At 45.3% G+C, this 19972-nt stretch overlaps 1 protein-coding gene across 4 annotated transcripts in view; it reads right to left on the reverse strand.

The window, feature by feature from the left end:
• slit1a (slit homolog 1a (Drosophila)) overlaps positions 1-19972 on the reverse strand; it is an 80341-nt gene that overhangs the window by 35095 nt on the left and 25274 nt on the right. For all 4 annotated transcript variants that reach the window (XM_028988963.1, XM_028988964.1, XM_028988962.1 and 1 more), the window contains exon 5: positions 74-145. In XM_028988963.1, the coding sequence (XP_028844796.1) occupies positions 74-145 (72 nt within the window). The remainder of the gene's footprint in view (positions 1-73; positions 146-19972) is intronic.

The raw sequence follows: 19972 nt of genomic DNA on the forward strand, positions 1-19972 counted from the left end.
ATCAGTGTCCATCATTGACTGTTGCGGGAATGGCTGTATTTGATTGGTCTTTTTATATAGAGGCAGTACTCACAGGTTCTTGATGTCTGTGGCACCGCGGAAGGCCTTCCTGGGTATGGCCTGGACGAAGTTTTCACTCAAGTCCCTGTGAACAATGTTTTGCTGCATTAGTGATGAATTTATATATATATATTTTTTAAATTTAGGATGCTTCATGATTGAAGAAAAAGCAACAGCCATTCATACACAATATTGGTGTAAAGAGAAGAGATGGGTGAAGTGCACATTTTGAATACTGATATACATAATAAAGTTTTCTTTAAAAACGGACCCTTGCTATTCTACCAGAAATGCCTACTAATGGAAAAAAGCACCACAATGGCAAAACCAGTATAAAAATACAGTAGGGAGCTTCCATTTTAGACACACGTGGCAGGTAGAAAAAACAAGATTGGGAAATGTGGTCTATGTGGTTCTTTTCTGCAGAGTGCCAGTGATGGCAGTACTATAACGATGGCTGGACATGGCGAGGAAGAAGGACACAGATGCACGACATCACAAAACAGGTTTAATACATGGTGAACAGGACAGGGGAGACATCAAGTAACAATGACCCAACAGACACAAACTGGGCAGCTATATACAATCACACACAGGCGAAAACAACCAGGAAACATATCATGAAAATATGAAACTCCGGTCCGAACTCCGGACCTGGAGTAGCCCCTTCCGTTCCGGATCCTGACAGCATCAGATTTATTAATGCTCAGCAGAATTAAAACCCTGGTGCCAAAATGACTGCATTGTGCAATCTATAAAGTGACTTGGATGGGCCTTGCCTTCATGGTAGAATAGCAATTAAATCGCTGCAGCACGGGCTCCTGCGAACATCCTGTGTGCATGCTGCAATTAAAAGCAACATTTGTGCATCTGGTGTTTGTTTGATTCTGCATCACAGTTCCCTTCCATGCCAACCAATTCACCTGACAAACATGACTTCCAAACGTCTGTTTCAACATGCACGGCACTGATGGACTACCAGAAAGCCACCGTGTCTCCATGTTGTGCTAGTAAACTAGGCAACTTGTTGCATCTTGCTCCATTCTTTTGGCATGATCACCGGGGAAGAAAAGCGTGACTTGGCTTACATGCGGGCAAATGATAACATTGAAGGCAGTCTCCTTAGATAAACTACCGGTGGAGACGTTCAATTATCCTGCCGCGTACTTCCCGTATGGACATCAGAAATAAACAACCCTACACCGTGACATATTAATGAAATTCTTTCTGTGCTGAACCAAAGCTGCTTTTCCACCGCACGTCTGCCGCTTTTTGTTGCTTGTTACTTCAGTACAATGGAAATTATTATTATTTTTTCTATAAGAGGGCCAAGCCAGTGGTCCTGTTTATAATACTGCATTGCGACCAAGAGGCCAGACCGGGGGTCTTAATTGCAAGGAGGCTTTCAGAAGAACCAGGGCCGCTGTCATGCACAGAACCCTAATTAGCATCTGGTAAGCAACAAAACATTTCCCCTGCATCTATCATTTTTTTCCCCTTTTATGACTACGCAACGCACATTTTGTATTTCCATTTTGCCGCTAATTAAATCTGTGGTATTTTCTAGTCTGCTGGAGGTCTCGCTTTTTGGATTGTTGTTAGCTGCCTCCCCACACACCAGCCAGCGAACCCAGAGGACGCGGATGCAAATCGGCACGAAACACTGGCATCTCTGATCCGTGATATGTACTTCTCCTCGCGGCGACTGTGTCAGACAATAGCAAGTCGCACAGATTAAGCAGGAGGGGGAGGAAGAGATATTCATTATTCTAACGGGGACCTGCTGTGTCAAGTTCTTGTCATGTTTAGAAGATGTGATAGGCTTTTCTGCAAGCTGCCTGGCTTGAAGCTCGTCACAGATGATTTTATTGTGAAGCCTCAGACCTACAGAGTAGACGATTGTGTTTGCAGATGCTTGTAGACACGTGCATGGGCAAAATATTTGAAGGAGAAAAAAAGAAGAAAACTGAAACTGAGAAGTCAGGCGGTTCCAGTCGAAGTGCAGTGTCTGCCTAAGTGACAGAAATGGGTGAAATTGGCATCCTAAATCCCTTTAGCACACTCTAAAGCGATTGGCTGGAGCTTTCAAAAGGTTTAAGCATGTTAGTTTGAGTGGATTAAACTCTGGTGTCACTGGGGGGTTAATTGCGTGTCCTGAAAAGGGGCTAATGAGAAGGCTGAGATTTTTGTAAATGATGTGGCATCTTCTTCATCCAGCCTCTGTTTCCCTCTCACACATAACACAATGATTACTGTGGTTTGGGCTTTCGCGTCGTGTTTATGATTTACTCAAAGGGCAAAAAACAGACATTTCTGTGGCATATCGAGATGGGCCGGTCTTTACTCATCACCGAGCGATGCCGTGTGATGCACTGAAGATGAATTCCTGTACACGGAATTTTTGGTGGGAAAAATGGAACTGACAGAAAGAGGCAAACAAACACAGACCTGCAGGAATGTCCACTACAGAGGAAGCTTCTGTGTCTATCTGGTCAAAAAAACACTGCATATCGCTGCCTAATATCTCAACTATCCTTGCACAGTCTAGTCTATTGTTTGCAGTTTATCATTTATCAAATTTCCGGTGTACATGTTCACTGTAATTCTCAGATAATATACTTTAGGGGAGCTGTAAAAACCATCCACTTTTGTCTCATAGGTGATTTTTTATTAAGACTGGGGTTACTGAAAAAAAAAAAAAAACATTTGTCAATGATCAGTTTTTGTTAGATTCCATTTTCCGAACATTTGTCTACAGTATCACGAGAAAAATTCCGTTATTTTTGTTTAATTCTGGTTAGACGACTTCTTGTAATTGTGCCAATTTGAAATGTTATTGATGGTATTAACTGCACACCATGAAACTGTATACTTGTATATGAGACATGGGAAGCCTCCCCTGAAAACCACTATATTAAAACCACTTTTATTGAACAGCAAGTTAACCTCACTCGCCACCTCTGTCTATGCAGTCTGGAAGATCCTGACACCTCCAACACACACATCACACAGACCCACAAACACACACATCTCCCCTGACACCCCCTGTTTAAACAGTTCAGGTTTTATTGCACACTGGTAATAGGACTATAATAGGCTATTATGTGGCATATATAAATATATGTTTATAACACATAACTTTTGATGACTGGCAAAAAAACTTGAATATAGCTTACTTGCTTAGGTAACTTCTAGTTATTTGTTTAACCTGAGAGTTAATCCTCTCATTTCTGGGTGACTGGAGCAAAGCGTGGTAAAGCGTGCGGCGTGATTATGATGAACAGGCCGGTGCCTGTGCTCTAACGCCACATTCCAGCCTGCAGACTCCACGGTCTTCTGCACAAATAAGTGGCCCGTGACCGCTCCCCAAATGACAGAGCCTAAATCGGACAGAACTAATTGGTGCTAGAAGGAGTTTTAGAGCGGCGGGCCCCTGCAGGCTCCGACAAGGCATGGGACCAAAGGTTATCAGATCTCCGTTCTGGAGAGCAGCAGTAGACAGCGATAAGTTATACCAACAACATAAGTGCTGTTGTAGTCACCCTGGTCTTGTAAACGCTTGTTATTTCCACACAGAATGTATTTATGTATTTATTTTAGATAAGTGAAAGGTGAAAACAGGACATATTAATCTTTCTCTTGCTGAAGTTTTCCAATTACTTCACCTCTCCACCATGCACTCACAGTTGGGTCGGAGATCCAGTCAATCCAGCCAAACCCATAATGAGCACTCAGCCACTGACCCTCAACCCACAGGCCTACTCCGTTTCAAGGCACATACCTAATGCCAGGTAATGGGGGCACTAATGGTTATCACAAGTGGTGACAAAAGCTATGATTAAAAACGCTTTCGGCCTTTTGTTTTCACATAAGCCCCCAGCTGCCTGTTTTTCTGCAGACGTGTTTTAGAAAAAGCAAAAGTCAAAACCTGTTCTCCATTTAACACAAACGAAAACAGGGGCATCACACTCCATGATTTACAAAACTGGTTGCGTTGTACGGCTCCAGTTTGGCAATAACCGCCTCTTTCATGCAGCTCACAGCTCATTCCTCCAACGGAGTCAGGGTGAAGTCAACACGGGCTTTTTCGAGGGAGTCATTAGACCTGATCATTACCAATTCAGTGTGGACATTAGCGCACACCCGAAAGGAACTCACTCTGCTTAATCTTGTTCAGGAAATGCTCTCCACAGCTCCACGGTCGGAAATTAGCGTACTGAGACAGGCTAGGCGCTCAGTAACTTTTGTTCACAAACTCACATCAACATAATTGCAAAGCGTCGCGTCTTGAGAGCATTGCTCGAAACCCCCATTAGGAGGTTATAACAGTGTTTATAATAAAGGCTGCTGGGTTATCCAGATCATTAAACTCTAATTGTATCTTATCGCAAACCTTCGGAATATCTCAACATCTCCCTCTTACTGACTCAGACGCCCGGGGCTCCAGTGAGATCAGCTCTTGGTAAGGAGTTTTTACGAATATTCCAGATGGGCTCTGGCAGCCTTCCAGGCCGTACAGTAACCACAGAGCCTGATGGCAGGCATGCACAACACAATAGAGGCCATTTACGTCTTAAGCATTTCACAACGCTCTTCAAACACTGGCGGTCCTGCTTGGGTCGTAAATTTAATAAATTAAAGCGAATGTGCTGATATGTTGGTTAAATTAAATACGTGGGAGTCAAACAGTGAGTTGTTTTTGGTTTATCAGCATAAAAAGTCTGAGCACAAATCAAGAAAAGTTATGGCAGTGGTTCTCGACTTGTCAAGAGGGAAAGGGAAAAGAATGTATTGAGAAAAGGGATCTTCATGCATTGAGAACTTGGGGCTCTGGGAGTTCATGAGGGGAAATGGCATTAACTGTTAGCCTTTTAGAGCCCTGAATTTAAAGTATTTCAAAGCACAATGTGTAGCGCTTGGAATTCGGTGAGATTCACAGAAAACAAGAGATACCAGTACCCTTTCTCCAAGCATTTTACCCCAAACATCACGTTCAAAATGGCCCAATCTGGCGACACTGAGCATACAGTCCTCCCTCTTCCTATGCTTTTACACAATGGCATGATCACAAATGTGGTAGACATCTGTAGACATATCTGGACCACCTCCACTGCAATTTGTGAATTTGCGAACGTCCCCACAATCAAACTGTTTATCCATGTTGATGTTCGTGCATCTCCTGACAGGAACACACGAAAAAGACTCAGCAGCTGGAATACAATTGCCTATTTGGTCAATACATTTGAAACCAAGTCAAACAAGCAAATATATGGCCATGTTGATCTCATTATGGGAACTTTTATTGGACTCCCTTGTCAACATCATGCACATTTATACGTATATGACCTTAGATACATTTCAATAATAGACAGAAAGCTGGTGATTCCAGCAGAAGATTGTGATTGTGATGCACATTCACAATTATAAGACCAACCACACATAATCAGCACCATGTTGTATGTGTACTCAAAATAAGGATTTTTGGTTTCATAGATTTGATATTTTGGAGATTTTCAGAGATGCTGAAAGGTACAGATGTATTTTTTACTATTATTTTTAATACTATTAACCAAGGAGTAGCATGGCATTCCAAGTTACGATGGACCTGGACGCTCCCATGCATTCTTCTTTAAAATTCAACAAACAAACTGCCCCCCTCATTTCACAAGTCTGTCAGCACGTGCCATTAGTTCTGAATAAGAATCCATGAACACCCCCCTTTCAGTTGTTCCTCATCACGCTTGCACACGTTTACTGTTTCGCTTTTCTTCACCCCTCTTCTCTGTGGCACACCTGGCTAGACAGAGTCAGACAAAATAACACAATTATCTGTGGAAAGGCATCAGATTAGCCCTGTTTCAACTGCTTTTCCCTGGTGCTGTCTGCCGTGCATTAAAATGATTGCTTTCACGGCCCCCTCTTATCTCTGATCTTTCATCATTCCGGCATTGAGCAAGACTATAAGGCCATTTGGTGCTTTGGCCATACTGGATGCAACCATGCAGTAGAACATCACATTCTACGGTGTCTGGTAGAACATGAACGATCACATGATTTAATGATTTAATGGTATGAAATCAAGCATCCTGATGATGTGATAATCAGGCCAATCTGATTGGAGTCAGCGGGGCCCTGAGTAGAAGTAGGTCCTGGAAAGGATGGATCTCCACATCTGCTGTAACCATCGGTTTTATATGGTGGCTTGTAATTAGACCATTAGTTACTCATTAAGGGACTCAATGAGGTGTGGAAAGCTGTTCCACCAAGACACCGCAATCACTCGGGTTCCCTCCTTCTGAACAAAAACGGAAACGGACATGGGGCTTCCACCCCTGTCGCACAACAACTAATTCTGCAGAACGTTGGAATTGATGCAGTCATACACCAACCACTCTCTCTCCAAGCATGGATCCGGGTAACATAAGGTAAGGGTGGGGGTGTTGCCCGGGGAGTCTGAAGTAAGATCTGTCTGTCAGGGCTCTCATCAGACACTTCTGTCATGCCCGCAAGGCTGCCAAAGCATTTGGCCACATGGGCCAAGCTGCGCAAGCTGGAACCATCGCTGCACCGAGGTGTTCTGTTGCCCTTGGCCTTCCATCCATTCCCAACAGTTGAGGCATAAGCAGTGATGAAGAGGAGCCTCAATGTGCATGATTGCTCATGCATTCTGGCTCAATAAAGAGTCTTGCTGTTACCATGTGCAGGGCACAATAATCACCTTTTGCCCCCAAAGTCTGCAAACTGTACTAGCAAATCAAAATGGAAAAATATTCCTAATGGAAATCATTTTTTTTTTATTTTGAAATTCCATTTTATGACAAAATTCTTTAATGTTTGTCACTTCCTGGGGCAGTGGTGGCCTAGCAGTTAAGGAAGTGGCCCCGTAATCAGAAGGTTGCCGGTTCGAATCCCAATGCGTCAAGGTGCCACTGAGCAAAACACCGTCCACCACACTGCTCCCCGGGCGCCTGTCATGGCTGCTCATTTCTCACCAAGGGTGATGGTTAAAAGCAGAGTACACATTTCGTTGTGTCACTGTGTGCCGTGCTGTGTATCACAATGACAATCAGTTCACTTTATCACTTAAGATGCTGTGACGCTGAGGCACTCAGATCTGAAATAAGAACTGCAAGAGAGGCTGAAGAGAAACGCTCTTTCCGAGATCAGTAAATACCTGCACTCTGACAGTTCCCCTTCAAACACTTAATAACAGCCGAGTAACTAGTCTGGAAAAGAAGATATAATTCATGTCCCCGATACTCCACCAGTCACTGTCAGATGTCCACCACAAAACGTCACTGGGAAAAACACTAAAGCCAGACAAATGTACACCCCCCCCGCCTGCCGTGAAGTGAGGGGCAGGGATCAGCGAAGTGCTGAAAAGGAGGCTGGGTAGTGACAGAGGAAGATGACAGTCCATTGGAGGCACGGAGAGATAAAAAATGAGCAAGAAGGACTTAAAAAAGTGGAGGAGCCGGGGTTGGATGGGTAAACGAAAGTGTGGATTCCGGCTGCCGGGGCTCCTGGGCGTTTGGGCCTCGGCCAAGAACTCAGTGGGATTTTAGCATAGCGTCTGTTCGCATGCAGTCTGAACACGGTTCTGGTCCGCTCACCTCTGACAAGCGCCCCCCGTCCAGGGGTCTCTGTGCCCAGAGGCTCCTTTGGTTGCCAGACTCCTCCATCAAAGGTGAGACGGGCGCAAGCCAGCCCAGCGCTTTCATTACAGGATCACCGCGGAGTAAACTCCCTCTCGCCGCTACACAATAAATCACAGCCACCCCAGATGGTTCTCGTTGTGTCTTCACACGAGTCGTTGCTGCAGCTCAGCACACAGGAAGTCGGGAGAAGGCTCCGGAATGAGGGCCCTTTGATGAACAGGACATATGAAAGTCAAGCCGGCCGGCGCTCCGAGCGGAGGCCTTTTTTCAGCGCACATCTCTTGATGCTAACCACCTTTTTCACTTGCGTTCCGCGCGACTCAAGAGACTCTCCTTCATTCCCGGAGGCTTAAGTGACTGATAGAGAGTTGTGCCGTCAAATGTGCGGTTTTGGAAAAGGCGCGGCTCTCCTCAAGAGGGATTTTTAGTTTCAGCTACTATTCAAAAAGGTTAGAGTAACACTTTAATAAATGTCCGACTGCTACATGAAGTTCTCACTATGAATAAGGAAAGAGTATTAATAAGGCCTAAATATTATAATAAGAGTTTCTATATTATTATGTAATATCATTAAAACAGTAAATCAGTGATCGTCTTCAGAACCTCGCGAAACAGGGCACTCTGTTATAAAAACCAGTAAGCTGTCAGAGTTGTTCCACACACGACTCTATTAAGCTGCAAGGTCGTTATGTCAAGGCGCCCGGAACGTTAATGATTAAATGTAATTTCTCTGGCTTTTTCATTTCCGCCGAGACGGAGTCTGTTTTGGTATTTATTTAAATATAAGGCCGGTCAGCAGGAAAGAACACATTAAGATGAATTATCTCATTTTCAAACAATCCCCAAGGGATCGATTGTACAAGCTGCACAACGTGGCCCTGAGAGCAAACTCTGGTTTCACTAACTTCCAGGAACACACACACACATACACACACACACACACACACACAAACACATGCAAAACGATACTAAGGGGTTGAGTAATCGTCTACAAATGCTAGTGAAATGTTAGGATCAATAATTCAATGAAAAAAAAAAAGCCTTAAACATATGCATGTATTTATATCCTTTAAACTAAGTCATATACAATACACCTTCGTCTATAAATCAAGCAGGTCACTTGATCCACAACGGCACCCTCATTTAAAACAGGCGCACTGGCAGACGGTTAAAGGCTAATTGATCTGCGCTGGTTGGTGTGTGTGCGCGTGTGAACATCTTATCTGTCTATCACCTCATTGTCTCTGTTGTTCGTGGCCAACAGGATAGTGGGGGGGGTTGGCTCGAAGAGGAGAGGTGTAACTCAGCGGCCGAGACAAATGATCCATTAGGCCACTTTAGCGCTTTGGTGTGTCGGCTTCTATTTGCGGCCGCATTGTGAAGCACAAGGGCACATTCACTCGGAGCAGAAATAAGTCCACTACCTGGCTATTCAGAGCCCGGGCGGAAAAAAAAAAAAATTGCGAGAGCATTTGACAGCCCCTGAAAGAAGCCTGGATGGAATTGATTGCTATAAAAAGGGAAAGAGCAAATCCATCCGTGTACACATTGTACTGGAGTGACAATGGCTTCAACAAATAAACCCAACGCTAGGCCCAGCGCGAAAACACTGGTAATGTTACTGTTATGACATAAGGCCATATTCAACCAACAATACAACTGAATGCTGTCATGCTCTGGTGACATCTCTGGGAGGAATTTACAAAAAAAAGCGGTGTAATGTTCACATGTGTTTCATGTCCATGATATATCGAATCAGAAAACATTATTAATCCCGAAGGAAACTGTTTCAATATACAAGCCATGCACAACCAGAAAGTAACATGGTCTAAAAGAAAAAAAAAGGGACGTCATGAGGGGTGGGAGGAGTACAATAAGGAAATATCAGGATCCCAATGTGTTCTGCCATTGCTGTTTTGTACCAGTTGTGTTTTTTTGACATGTTCTGACATGGTCAGCGCTGGCACCAGTGCAGCGGAAAATAGGTATTTGTTTCTCTAGAAACTTTCTTTATAAGTGACTTTAGCTCTTGTTTCACTTCCTTTTTTGTCAGGAGTTGGTATAATAAAAATAACGGATGCACCATTAGGGAAAACTATTTGCATTGGCACATTTCAGAGCTGACAAGAACAATAATTCATGAGCAACTTGATTCTTTAACAGGACCCTCTCGTTCTTTTTCTCATTTGTACTGTGGAGTACTGCACTCAAGCAACTGCCCCACTTCTGCAGGAAGAGGGATGGTCTGCCGTCAGGTAAGAAATAGTTATGATCCATTAAGCAAATGCCGAGGGAGCTGGGGAAAAAAAGGCGGGAACGGTGGAAACCCAGCACCGCCGCGGGGAAGGTGACTACTACACTGGTTAGGACACTGTTAAATCATCTCCATGGCCCACGCGCCCCACCCTCCCACAGGAATAAAGACACACTACTGAGAACGCCCTCCCACCTCCCCCCCATGAGGAGAGTTTATGTTGCGGGGAAGAAGCGGGGGGATCATGACTATGGCGACGTGGACTTTAAAGAGTGACGGAGGTTGTGAAGTTTAACAGGAGGCAGCGAAGGACAAAGCCTCACATCCAGAGACGCAATAAAGCCGATGTGGTGAGAGCTCAGGTCTGGAGAAAGGTCCTCTCTCATAATTCCAGCATTTGAATGGTTATCTAGTGCTGATCTTGGCTGCTTTATGGTCTGCACTAATCAATACCTGCCCTGAAGGCAGGCCTTGACAGGACAACAAAGGAAGGGAGCATAACAGGATTCACCCCTCAAGGCTCCTCCGCCCCCAACACTTCCTCAATGCAGTGCTCGTCTTATTCTGTCTCATAGAAATGAGTAAAGCACTGGTTCACAATCTCGTTTTTTAATCACCACAACAATTTGTGTCTTTTCTATGCACTGTCTTAGAAACACCTTCTTCTTTAGTGCTATAAGTGCTTTTTCACTTATTATGTCTATAAAAAAAAATACTGTGGGAAATACAAGAGTGCAATTCAAAGTTATGTAGACTCGAAAGCATGCGGGCCAGTTTGACCCATAATATCACCTTTGTATGTCCACTTTCAGAGAGTCCAGACTCAAAATATCATGAAAAATCTAATTTGTTATTCTTATTTAATTAAGAAGGCTAAGCCGTTTTTTTTATTACGACTGATATCTTATGATAAATAATATGTTATGATGTGGGTGGTAATAGTCTAGTTTGTAACACACTCGCCTATGAACCAGAAGACCCAGGTTAAAATTCCACTTACTACCATTGTGTCCCTGAGCAAGACACTTAACCCTGAGTGTCTCCTGGGGGGGACTGTCCCTGTAACTCCTGATTATAAGGCCGTCTGTTAAATGCTGTTAATGTAAATGATATGTCTCTACCACCAACCAAAAAAGCATTCCTGATACAACTTCTGAAAAGTATCTTCATGAAAATAGTCAATAATTGGTTCAAGGAAGTAATATTTACCGTTTTTAATGACATTCTGGAAACCTATGACCTATATCATCATATTCTGTTATTTTACATGTACTATATGTGAACAACCTGATTCAAACCAGAGGATTTAAACATATCCAAACAACTCTCAACATCCTCATAATCACTCAAAAGCTGATGACACCATTTTAATTAAGGAAATTATTTCCTTCTACTGCAGGCTATTTGGCTTAATGAATTCTGTTGGGTTGCAGACCTGCTGTCTGCTGAAACCATAATTTCCTTTAAACCCAAATTACCTTCAGATGGTTTACAAGGGAGCAGTTTGTAAAGATGTCACCGTTGGCACATTTATCTCTATAGTCTCTTTTTGTGCTTCAGTTCTCAGTTCTCCCTCTGCACTCCTTCTCTCACCATCTTCTGCAGTCACCTTCTACTCACTCCGTAGGTATAAATAACTAGGGTGTCACAAGGCCAGGCTGCAGTAGGCTTGAATAGCAGTGAGTGGGAGGCTATGTCACCCCCCGGCACCCATAGGGGAGCATAAAGCAAGGTACAGGGACATAAATAAAAGCCTAAAAAATAAAGATATCAGCCTTGAGGGCCCAAATGCTTCACGCTGCTATTGGCCCAGCAGGTCCCCTCATTCAACCCCCCCAATGCAGGGGCAGAGGGCTGCTACCCCCCCATTAATCAACTCCTCCTCCCCCGTATCAGCCCGGGGGCTCCTATCTCCGCAGCACATGCATAACATCAACTCTGCAACACCCCAGTGCTCCGGTGTCACCTCGGTGAGTGACGACAGACAGAGGTGCCCTGCCATCAGAGCAGCGGCCATTCATCTACCCCCATGGCCCATCCGGCTCCTTATCGCCACTGACCGCTGAATAGGAACACTGTTGGTGTTCAGCCAGGTCATGGGGCACGTGTTCACCTATCCCCGCTAAAAAAATCGGTCCTTTGTGTGGCGTGTGACGAAAAAAAGGGTGGGAGGACGCGAGGAAGGGACACACAGTGAAAGTTTAATGGTGCGTCGTTGCTCTGGGGCTAACAACAGGGGCCTGACGTCAGCAGAGTCGAGTCAGTGGCACTAGCATCACGAGGAAGTTACATAAACAGCTACAGCAAAGCCCCCGACACCTGTAGTGACAAACAGAGGAACCCCGGAAGCGTGGTCACGTGAAGACTAGGAGCTATAAAAGACATGTAGGTGGGGTGCTCGCATGGACCAGTGCCAGTAAACTGGCTGCATGTGTTCACAGAGACGATGCGGGCGTGTCGCATGCGAGCGCCTCTGCACTCCATGTCGCCCGGCCCGCATGCATGCCGGAGGTCAGCCACGCTGTGTACCTGCATGAATAATTAATCGTGTCTTTCAGAGAGAATGTAAATCCTGCATGAATGATGCATGAGGAGTCTAACGGCCGCCCATCGGTGCTGGTGAGGTCCTGTGACCCGACACCGGCGTCTCTTCACTGCCTGGAGCTCCGGCCCTGCGGTCAGTCCTGCCTGGCTTCCTCTTGAAAGGTGCAGATAGTAACTGTTTGTTTCAGATTGGTTTCTGATGGACTTAGCTGTGTGATATTTTAAACAGCAAAAAATGCAAAAGCAAAAAGTAACAAGCAAAAGAGAAATTTTTATAGCTGTCATGTTCAACAACAACAAAGAAAACAGATAAATGATAAAATGAATAGAGCATTTCCGCACTTCATTTCTAACATAACAGAAACGTCTGGGCTGGGAGGGGAGGGTTGAGTCAATAAAGGCTCAACACCAGAAGTGGATCAACAGAAATTGCTGAGGTGGTGGTGGTTGCTAGGATACAAAAGGTACCCAGCTGGAACTGTGACTAAGGCTTGAGGGAGGGCCGTGAACAATGGGTTCGGTCCCAGCTGTGTTTGGGGGGGTCGGCGCAACGTCCAGGGACAAGGGCAACAATGGGCCTGCTGCTAATATTTACTTTGTCTTCCAGAGCTCATAGGTTCCCCTTTCCAATGGGTGATTTTTGGGCTTCAGTGCTCAGCATCCATCCATCCATTTTCAGCTTTATTTATTCTTTCTTTCTTTCTTTCTTTTTTGCAACAGTAGAGGCAGGAGGGCGAGAAAAGCAAACTTCCCCTCCAGACAAACAAAACCCATTTTCATTTTTCCCCTCCCCTCTGCTGAGTTAACAGTAGCCCAGCAGGGCTTATTGTGTTTTTCAAAATCGAGGGAAAATGGCATAAGGTCAGCCTCCACGGTTTCGCTTGCACTTCAGAAGAGTGTTTAGGTTGCGCGGCAGATATAAAAAGCATACCCTGCAGCTTCAAAAACACACATACCGGCTGCGGATATGAAGGAAATCACAGGGTTTTTTTTTTTTTTTTTTTTGAGTCGCATGCATCAGCCTGCCACAGACAGTCAGGCTGAATTAGGCCGTCGGTGGCCAACACCAAACCGCTCTCTCTCTCCGACTCAACCACACACAGCCCCCTGCTCATGTCCAGCGCTCCCAAACCACAGCATCATGGTCACTCTGCAAACAGCATCCAATCCAAGTGTCAGCTTGGCCCAACGGTTCTCTGGAACTGGCTCGTAATCCTGACACAATACCACCGGGGCTAAATAAGTGGGATCCCACAGCCCACATCAGTAGCTCCGACTCACTCTTGGCTTCCAGGCCAGCTACAAATCCACAGCCACAGGCCCACCTAAAAAGAGTGGCTCTGCCAGTGGAAGCCGGATCAGCTTTGAAGCCAGAGCAGTCAGGAGCTTGCCTGAAGCTCTCCTCAACCACTCCCCGAACCCTGGCCTGGGCTGCAATAACGAGAGCATCCTCACCTTCTGGCACATTCCTCAGTCGAAGCAATCTAAAAAAAAAGGGGGCCGATGAAAGCTCGGCGTGGGACTCACTTTCATGCACAATACCAGAATATCAGAGTGCAGCCAAGGTATCACTAATGAGTGCCACAGAGCGCCTTTTTATGTGTGAGGTCTTCTCATGGCCATTTTCTGCTGCCTGGGGGTGAGAGCTAACTGCTTCTGCAGAGGGATGTGATGGCTGCTGTGACAGACTATATTTTACAGAGCGAGAGAAAGCAGAAAGTCGCCTCTGGAAGGTGCAAATATCCATTTATTCCTTCCATTATTTCTTAATTGACTGCTTGACATTTAAAATGACTACCCTCCACTATAATATGGCTATTATATGCGCATTTTGGTATGAGCTGGAAGGCACCAGGGTTTGTCACGGCTAATGAACCCCTGGAGTAGTCCAGCCAGGGGCGATGATTACAGCCCAGCAGCTCCGGGCCCCAGGGCACCTCTCTCACCACTGGGGTCACCCTCACAAAAACACCCCACGTCTGGTCTTCAAAAAGCCACCAGCCTTCCCCAGAAAGCAATGGGAGCCCGAATGTCCCAACAATGTCCCACCATGCTGCACGGTGCATTAAAACACACAAAGTGTCTCAATGCGATCGCTTCATCCATGAGATTAAAACAGTTAGGGCATTACAAAAGGCTGCAAAAAGGTATTAAACAGAAAACTAATGCAATTACGTGTAGGCCAACCCAAACTGGGTAAAGTTGCGGCTCTTCAACACATCCCTAAAGATCTAAAAGATCCATTTAGCAAAAATGTGAATTAATATATAATCTAGATGATAAGATTTTGCGTTAAAGCTTTTTTGTTCCCAGCTTCCCAGATATGTGTATTGAAATAACTAAGTAATCTGCAACAGCGCCTCTGTTTGATGTACGCTCGATGAGTGGGGATCGTGATTGATGTCTTCTGAAGTCCCAACCTCCTGCAACGCCTCCCACATCTTGCTCTGAGATGTTCAAGCCTCACTGCACTTTCCCAAAGCTCCCTCCCTTAATGTCCATTTCGCACATGATGCATTTTCACTGTGTTACACTCTCTCTGACAAAATACAACCGAAAAAAGTACTGCTTTCAAATCAAGTAAAAATAACAAGGAAGCCCCTTTCATATCCTAAAATGCATTTTTACACAAACACAAATCATTTCAGCCGTGTGTACATGCATAGTACAGCACTAAAGTTGCTAAATGTGCAGTTTTGACAGCTTATTTAGAAGACGAAAAAAAATGACATGGGGTAAATACATCAATCACCACTCAGATCCATCAGCATAATGAGCTATTGTTCCACTGCAAAAGCGGTTTCGGGGTATGAATAGTTATCTGAATAGAGCCTGTTGTATGTGTTTTCTCTAATTAAAGCATTCTGACAAATCCAAAACCACAGCGGCACTCGGGCCGCTTATGCACAGATCATCAAGAATGCAAAATTACTGAGGAGCATTCTAAGCTGCTGATTTACGGGGCAACAACGCTTTTTATGTCGAATGCTACGCGTACACCCACTAAATTTAAACTGGAGGAACAATAGCCTCGGGCTGGGTGTTAAACTCTTGTGGCACCAACTGAAATGCTCCTATTTTTTTTTTTTACTAATGATTTAATCTTGCAGTTCGCTCACAATGCACATTTTAAAGTCACTTGTGATTGGCTGTGTCATAGACTGGACATCATCCCACAGAGGCTGTTAGAGAAATGCTCCAGACTCAAGTTAAAAATTCATCTGATAATTAAACTGTTTTAGTTGGTCTCTGGTTGCTGGTTAAAAACATAATTGATTGAGAAACTGGTGTTCTACTGGTGTTGGTATTGAACACGTTTGCCCCACTATAATAATTGCCCAATGGCTGATAATTGCGTTTAACCTGAGCACAGTGAGTTCAGTCTCTAGTAAGTGAAGCTCCACCTCTGATGCCTGCTGTTCATGCTCATCACAGGTCCTTGCTGGGACGCCCCCTTGTTTAGCTCCTCGTCTAGAATATTTAGCTGTAAACAGACCAATCTGCCACAGTGTGTGTGTGTGTGTGTGTGTGTGTGTGTGTGTGTGTGTTTCAGATGGTGCATGAGCGTGTGCGCCACGTCTTGTCTTTGTCTGATACTGCCCTGTCGGGGCAGAGTGGAGGTAAAGCAGCTCATTTTACGCCCGGACGCCCTAATTGGATGCCGACGCAAAGCAACGCGCGCGGCACAGAGCCCTGGGGAGTCGTGTGTCACCGCGCCAGCCTGGCACTCGCCGGAGGACCAACTGCCAGAGCAGGGGGCATGAAATTAAAAGCCCAGCACAGAGGGAGAGTGCCACAGTCACAGAGACAATGACTAATATAGATTCAGGTCACGCTGATGAACACATACTGAAAGACAGACAGACGGGGGGAGGATGGGGTGATGGAGACGCAGAATCGAGTGAAACGTGTTGTTCAGACACGGCGCGTTTGGTGCTGGCTTTTACCACAGTGCAATGTAAATTTACACAACAACAGCCGATGGAGCCATAACTCTATGCTTTATTAAATCATCTAACCTGGAATTGACCCTGATGAACATCAGAGGATGAGCAACAGTGGATGAACATTTGAGATTTGTTTTCTTTACGAAGAAACGTTCAGAGACGTTAATATTTACTAGGACGTCTGTAAATCTTTTACAAGAACAGGTGACTCCGCATGTCCTGCTCATGTCGGCGTGAACTGACCTCTGTTTAAACCTGGAGACACGGGAGAGGTGATAGATCTCCCAGACCCAGAGGACGAAGTAGGAGTCCCTCACTGGGGAGGAGGAAGTCGGCATAAAGGGCAGCCGGAAAAGGTTAGGGGCCGAAAGTCGGAAAAAGTCTGTAATACCAGAAATACCAGACTGATAATAAAGTTGAAACTAATTGAACATCCTTGAGTTTGGGGCTTTTGGGGTTGGGGGGTACGGGACATTTATTTTCCTTTTGCACTTTTATAGCCTCTGGCCCTACTGAGCAAATGTGTTCCTGTCTGAAAGCTCCATGTTGATGTGCGGATGGGAGTGTTTACAGAGAAAATATCAATCCCTCCCAGACACCGAGGGCCGTGAATTACCGGTGGACATCCTTTCTCCCCCCTCCCTCCCTCCTTCACACAGCCTCTGACCCCACAACCCCTGCCTTCTTCATGCAAACAGACGTCCAGCGGTCCCACTGTGACCAATCCATCTGGGATCAGTGACATGGATGAGAATGACATTTAAACCCAGTGCATTCATAACTTTAGAACGGAGGTCAACACCCATCAGTCCTGGTATCTGGAGACCCATTCCTCTCAGGGAATAGCATCATTTCCACAGGAAGAGTTGTCCTCAATGTTGTAAAACAGTCCATGGCTGAACCTGATGCTGATGGATCAGCCCACTTACGACTGCAGGCTGAAGATCCACACCTCTATGGGAGCTATGGGTGGGCATGTACGCAAGGACTTGATATGCAATGATATAAAAAAAAAATGACAAAAATAGGTTTGAGATGGTACGACAATGACAAAAGAATGGCAGCAAAGGTAGTGAATGGAGGCGTACAAGGCAGAAGGAGGGTGTTAGTGAGAGTGACAAGGCCGTCTGGAATTCCTTTGTGTCGCTGGGCTAATATTTGCACACGGATTTTGCTTCTTCCCCTTTTGCATTCACTGTTTGCAAAGAGGAATGAAAAGACAGATAGCCGATGGGTTACCTAGCAGCATAGGGCCGGAGGGGCTCAGGGGGTGGGGTACTGGGGGTTTCGGGAATCTATTTGTTCCTTGCAGGCCAGGACCATCATTTCTTTTTCCAGCACAAAGTATCTCGGGATGCATTCAGCACACTGGGTGCCTTCAAAAGAACCGCCCATCTCGAGGCTACTGACACCCTGACAGAATTGTGGCAACGCTGATGGCAACTTAGCCTTGAACCAAAGAGCTGTCTCTGCTGTAGCGCAACTTCAGACAATTAGCAGAAACTGTAATCCCAGGCGCAAATAATGCAAAATGATATGGGGTGGTCTCTAATTCGCCATAATTAATTTTTTTTTTTTGCTTAAGGCTTTACCACACCACATTTCCTCTCTCTAAAATTCCTATCAGGAGAGGAAGTCATTTCCTTTTGCTTTTTGGCCAAGTACTTCACGAAAAAAGAAAAGAAAACGTTTTTCTCATGCTATGTAGGTGCTCTTTCCGGAGGCAAATACAATATGTTCACAAGGGGGCTGAATAATTGCAAATACAGCTGATCCTGACATCATTTCTGATTTGTGTTATTGGAGTCCTTTCTCTGGGGCTGGTTTCCTTCTGGCTCACTTCAGACAAAGGGAGCAACAGCCTGGCTGGATCTACAGTACACGGCAGGGTGGAAGCAATAGATTTAAGACATTTATACTATGGGCCCTATTTTCATTGCACATTAAAAGTCAAAGTGCATTGTTGCATGCTCGCTAAAGTCACATCAATTCTATCATCAGGATATACAGAAATAAACAGATACAAATTAGAAAGGACTACTGGCCAGTAATAAGCATCTTGTTGGTGTGTAATTGTTTCTGACAGCCAGAAGATCAACTTTAATGATGTTTTTAAGAACAAAGTTTAAAATAAAAGAGGAGCTAATGAAGCTGACTGACATCTCTGGTCTGGAGTACTGGACAATATAAACCGTGTCATGTCAATATGTCACACTCGCAAGTGTGGTCTCTGTTACTGTCGTCTCGGGACCACAGCTGGTACCAAACTAAAGTAAAGTGAAGTGACTGTCACATGTGATACACTGCAGAACACGGTGCACACAGTGAAATTTGTCCTCTGCATTTAACCCATCACCCTGAGTGAGCAGTCGGCAGCCATGACAGGCGCCCGGGGAGCAGTGTGTGGGGACGGTGCTTTGCTCAGTGGCACCTTGGCAGATCGGGATTCGAACCGGCAACCTTTTCTGTGCTTTATTATCTGTGCTTTATTTCAGACATTGCGTTTGGTGAACTAGTGAATGTAGTGCAAAAAATATGCCCTACATGTCTTGCAGGCCAGTTTACTTCAGAATGGGCATCGGGGAACAAGAGAGCAGAGAACTCTACCCAGCTGCCCTCCATCTGCACCAAATGAAGTAAATGTAAATACTTCCACTTCACACCTAAACCAGAAACGCCAGTGAAGCGAATAATTGCAATAAAGGTTATGAGCCACACGTGTGACTTAATAATCCAGTTAACGTGGGCCCTGCGCCGTACCACCACCGCATTCGGGGCCTGCCAGAATAACCCGATCTCACGTGACTTCACCCCAGACTTTGTCTTTTGTCTGAGGAGGCGGCGGTTCCCTATCTGCCTCTCTTTTCCACTCCTTCAACCTGGGCCCAGACACCGAGTGCCAGCTTGGCCAAGGCCGGCCGGAGCGCACAGCAGACTCTCTGTCTCGCAGGGGTCTGTCTTCAGACGCGGCCACGGGGGCTTCCACTGCCAGCGTAACGTAATACACGAGATTGGCTTTCTCCTGCGCTGCTCTCTGGCTTAATTCCACAGCCCCATTACTCCAAAAATACGGCCAATCTCATTTCTAAGTATTTAAAGAGACTATTCCTCTGTCTGTAATTAAAAGCACTGCAGCCATACCAGCGTCCTTTTGAGCTCCCTTCCCAAGGCTAATACTACAAAGTGTTTGGAAAATGTGAATTCGAGGAACAAAAGGCTGTCGGAAACTCTCCCTCTAGTCCTTGCCCTCTGTTTGACACTAAGGAAGGAAAAGGAAAGGGAAAAAGGAGAACAACCCTTACCCAACACATTTCTAAAGGTGACGGCACATTGTTAAATGCTCCGAGCAAACAGCTAGCTGGGCAGTTTTTTGACTAAACTTTTCCCCATGTTGGGGCATGCAGAGGGGCAGGGGCAAATCCTTGCGCTCTCCTTGGTTTCCTCTCGGATAAAAAGCTTGTCCTTATTGCAGTGTTCACTTTGCTGAGCCCCCCGTCTCCACTGTGGCT

The sequence above is a fragment of the Denticeps clupeoides genome, chromosome 8 (assembly GCF_900700375.1).
Source record: "Denticeps clupeoides chromosome 8, fDenClu1.1, whole genome shotgun sequence".
NCBI lineage: Eukaryota > Metazoa > Chordata > Actinopteri > Clupeiformes > Denticipitidae > Denticeps > Denticeps clupeoides.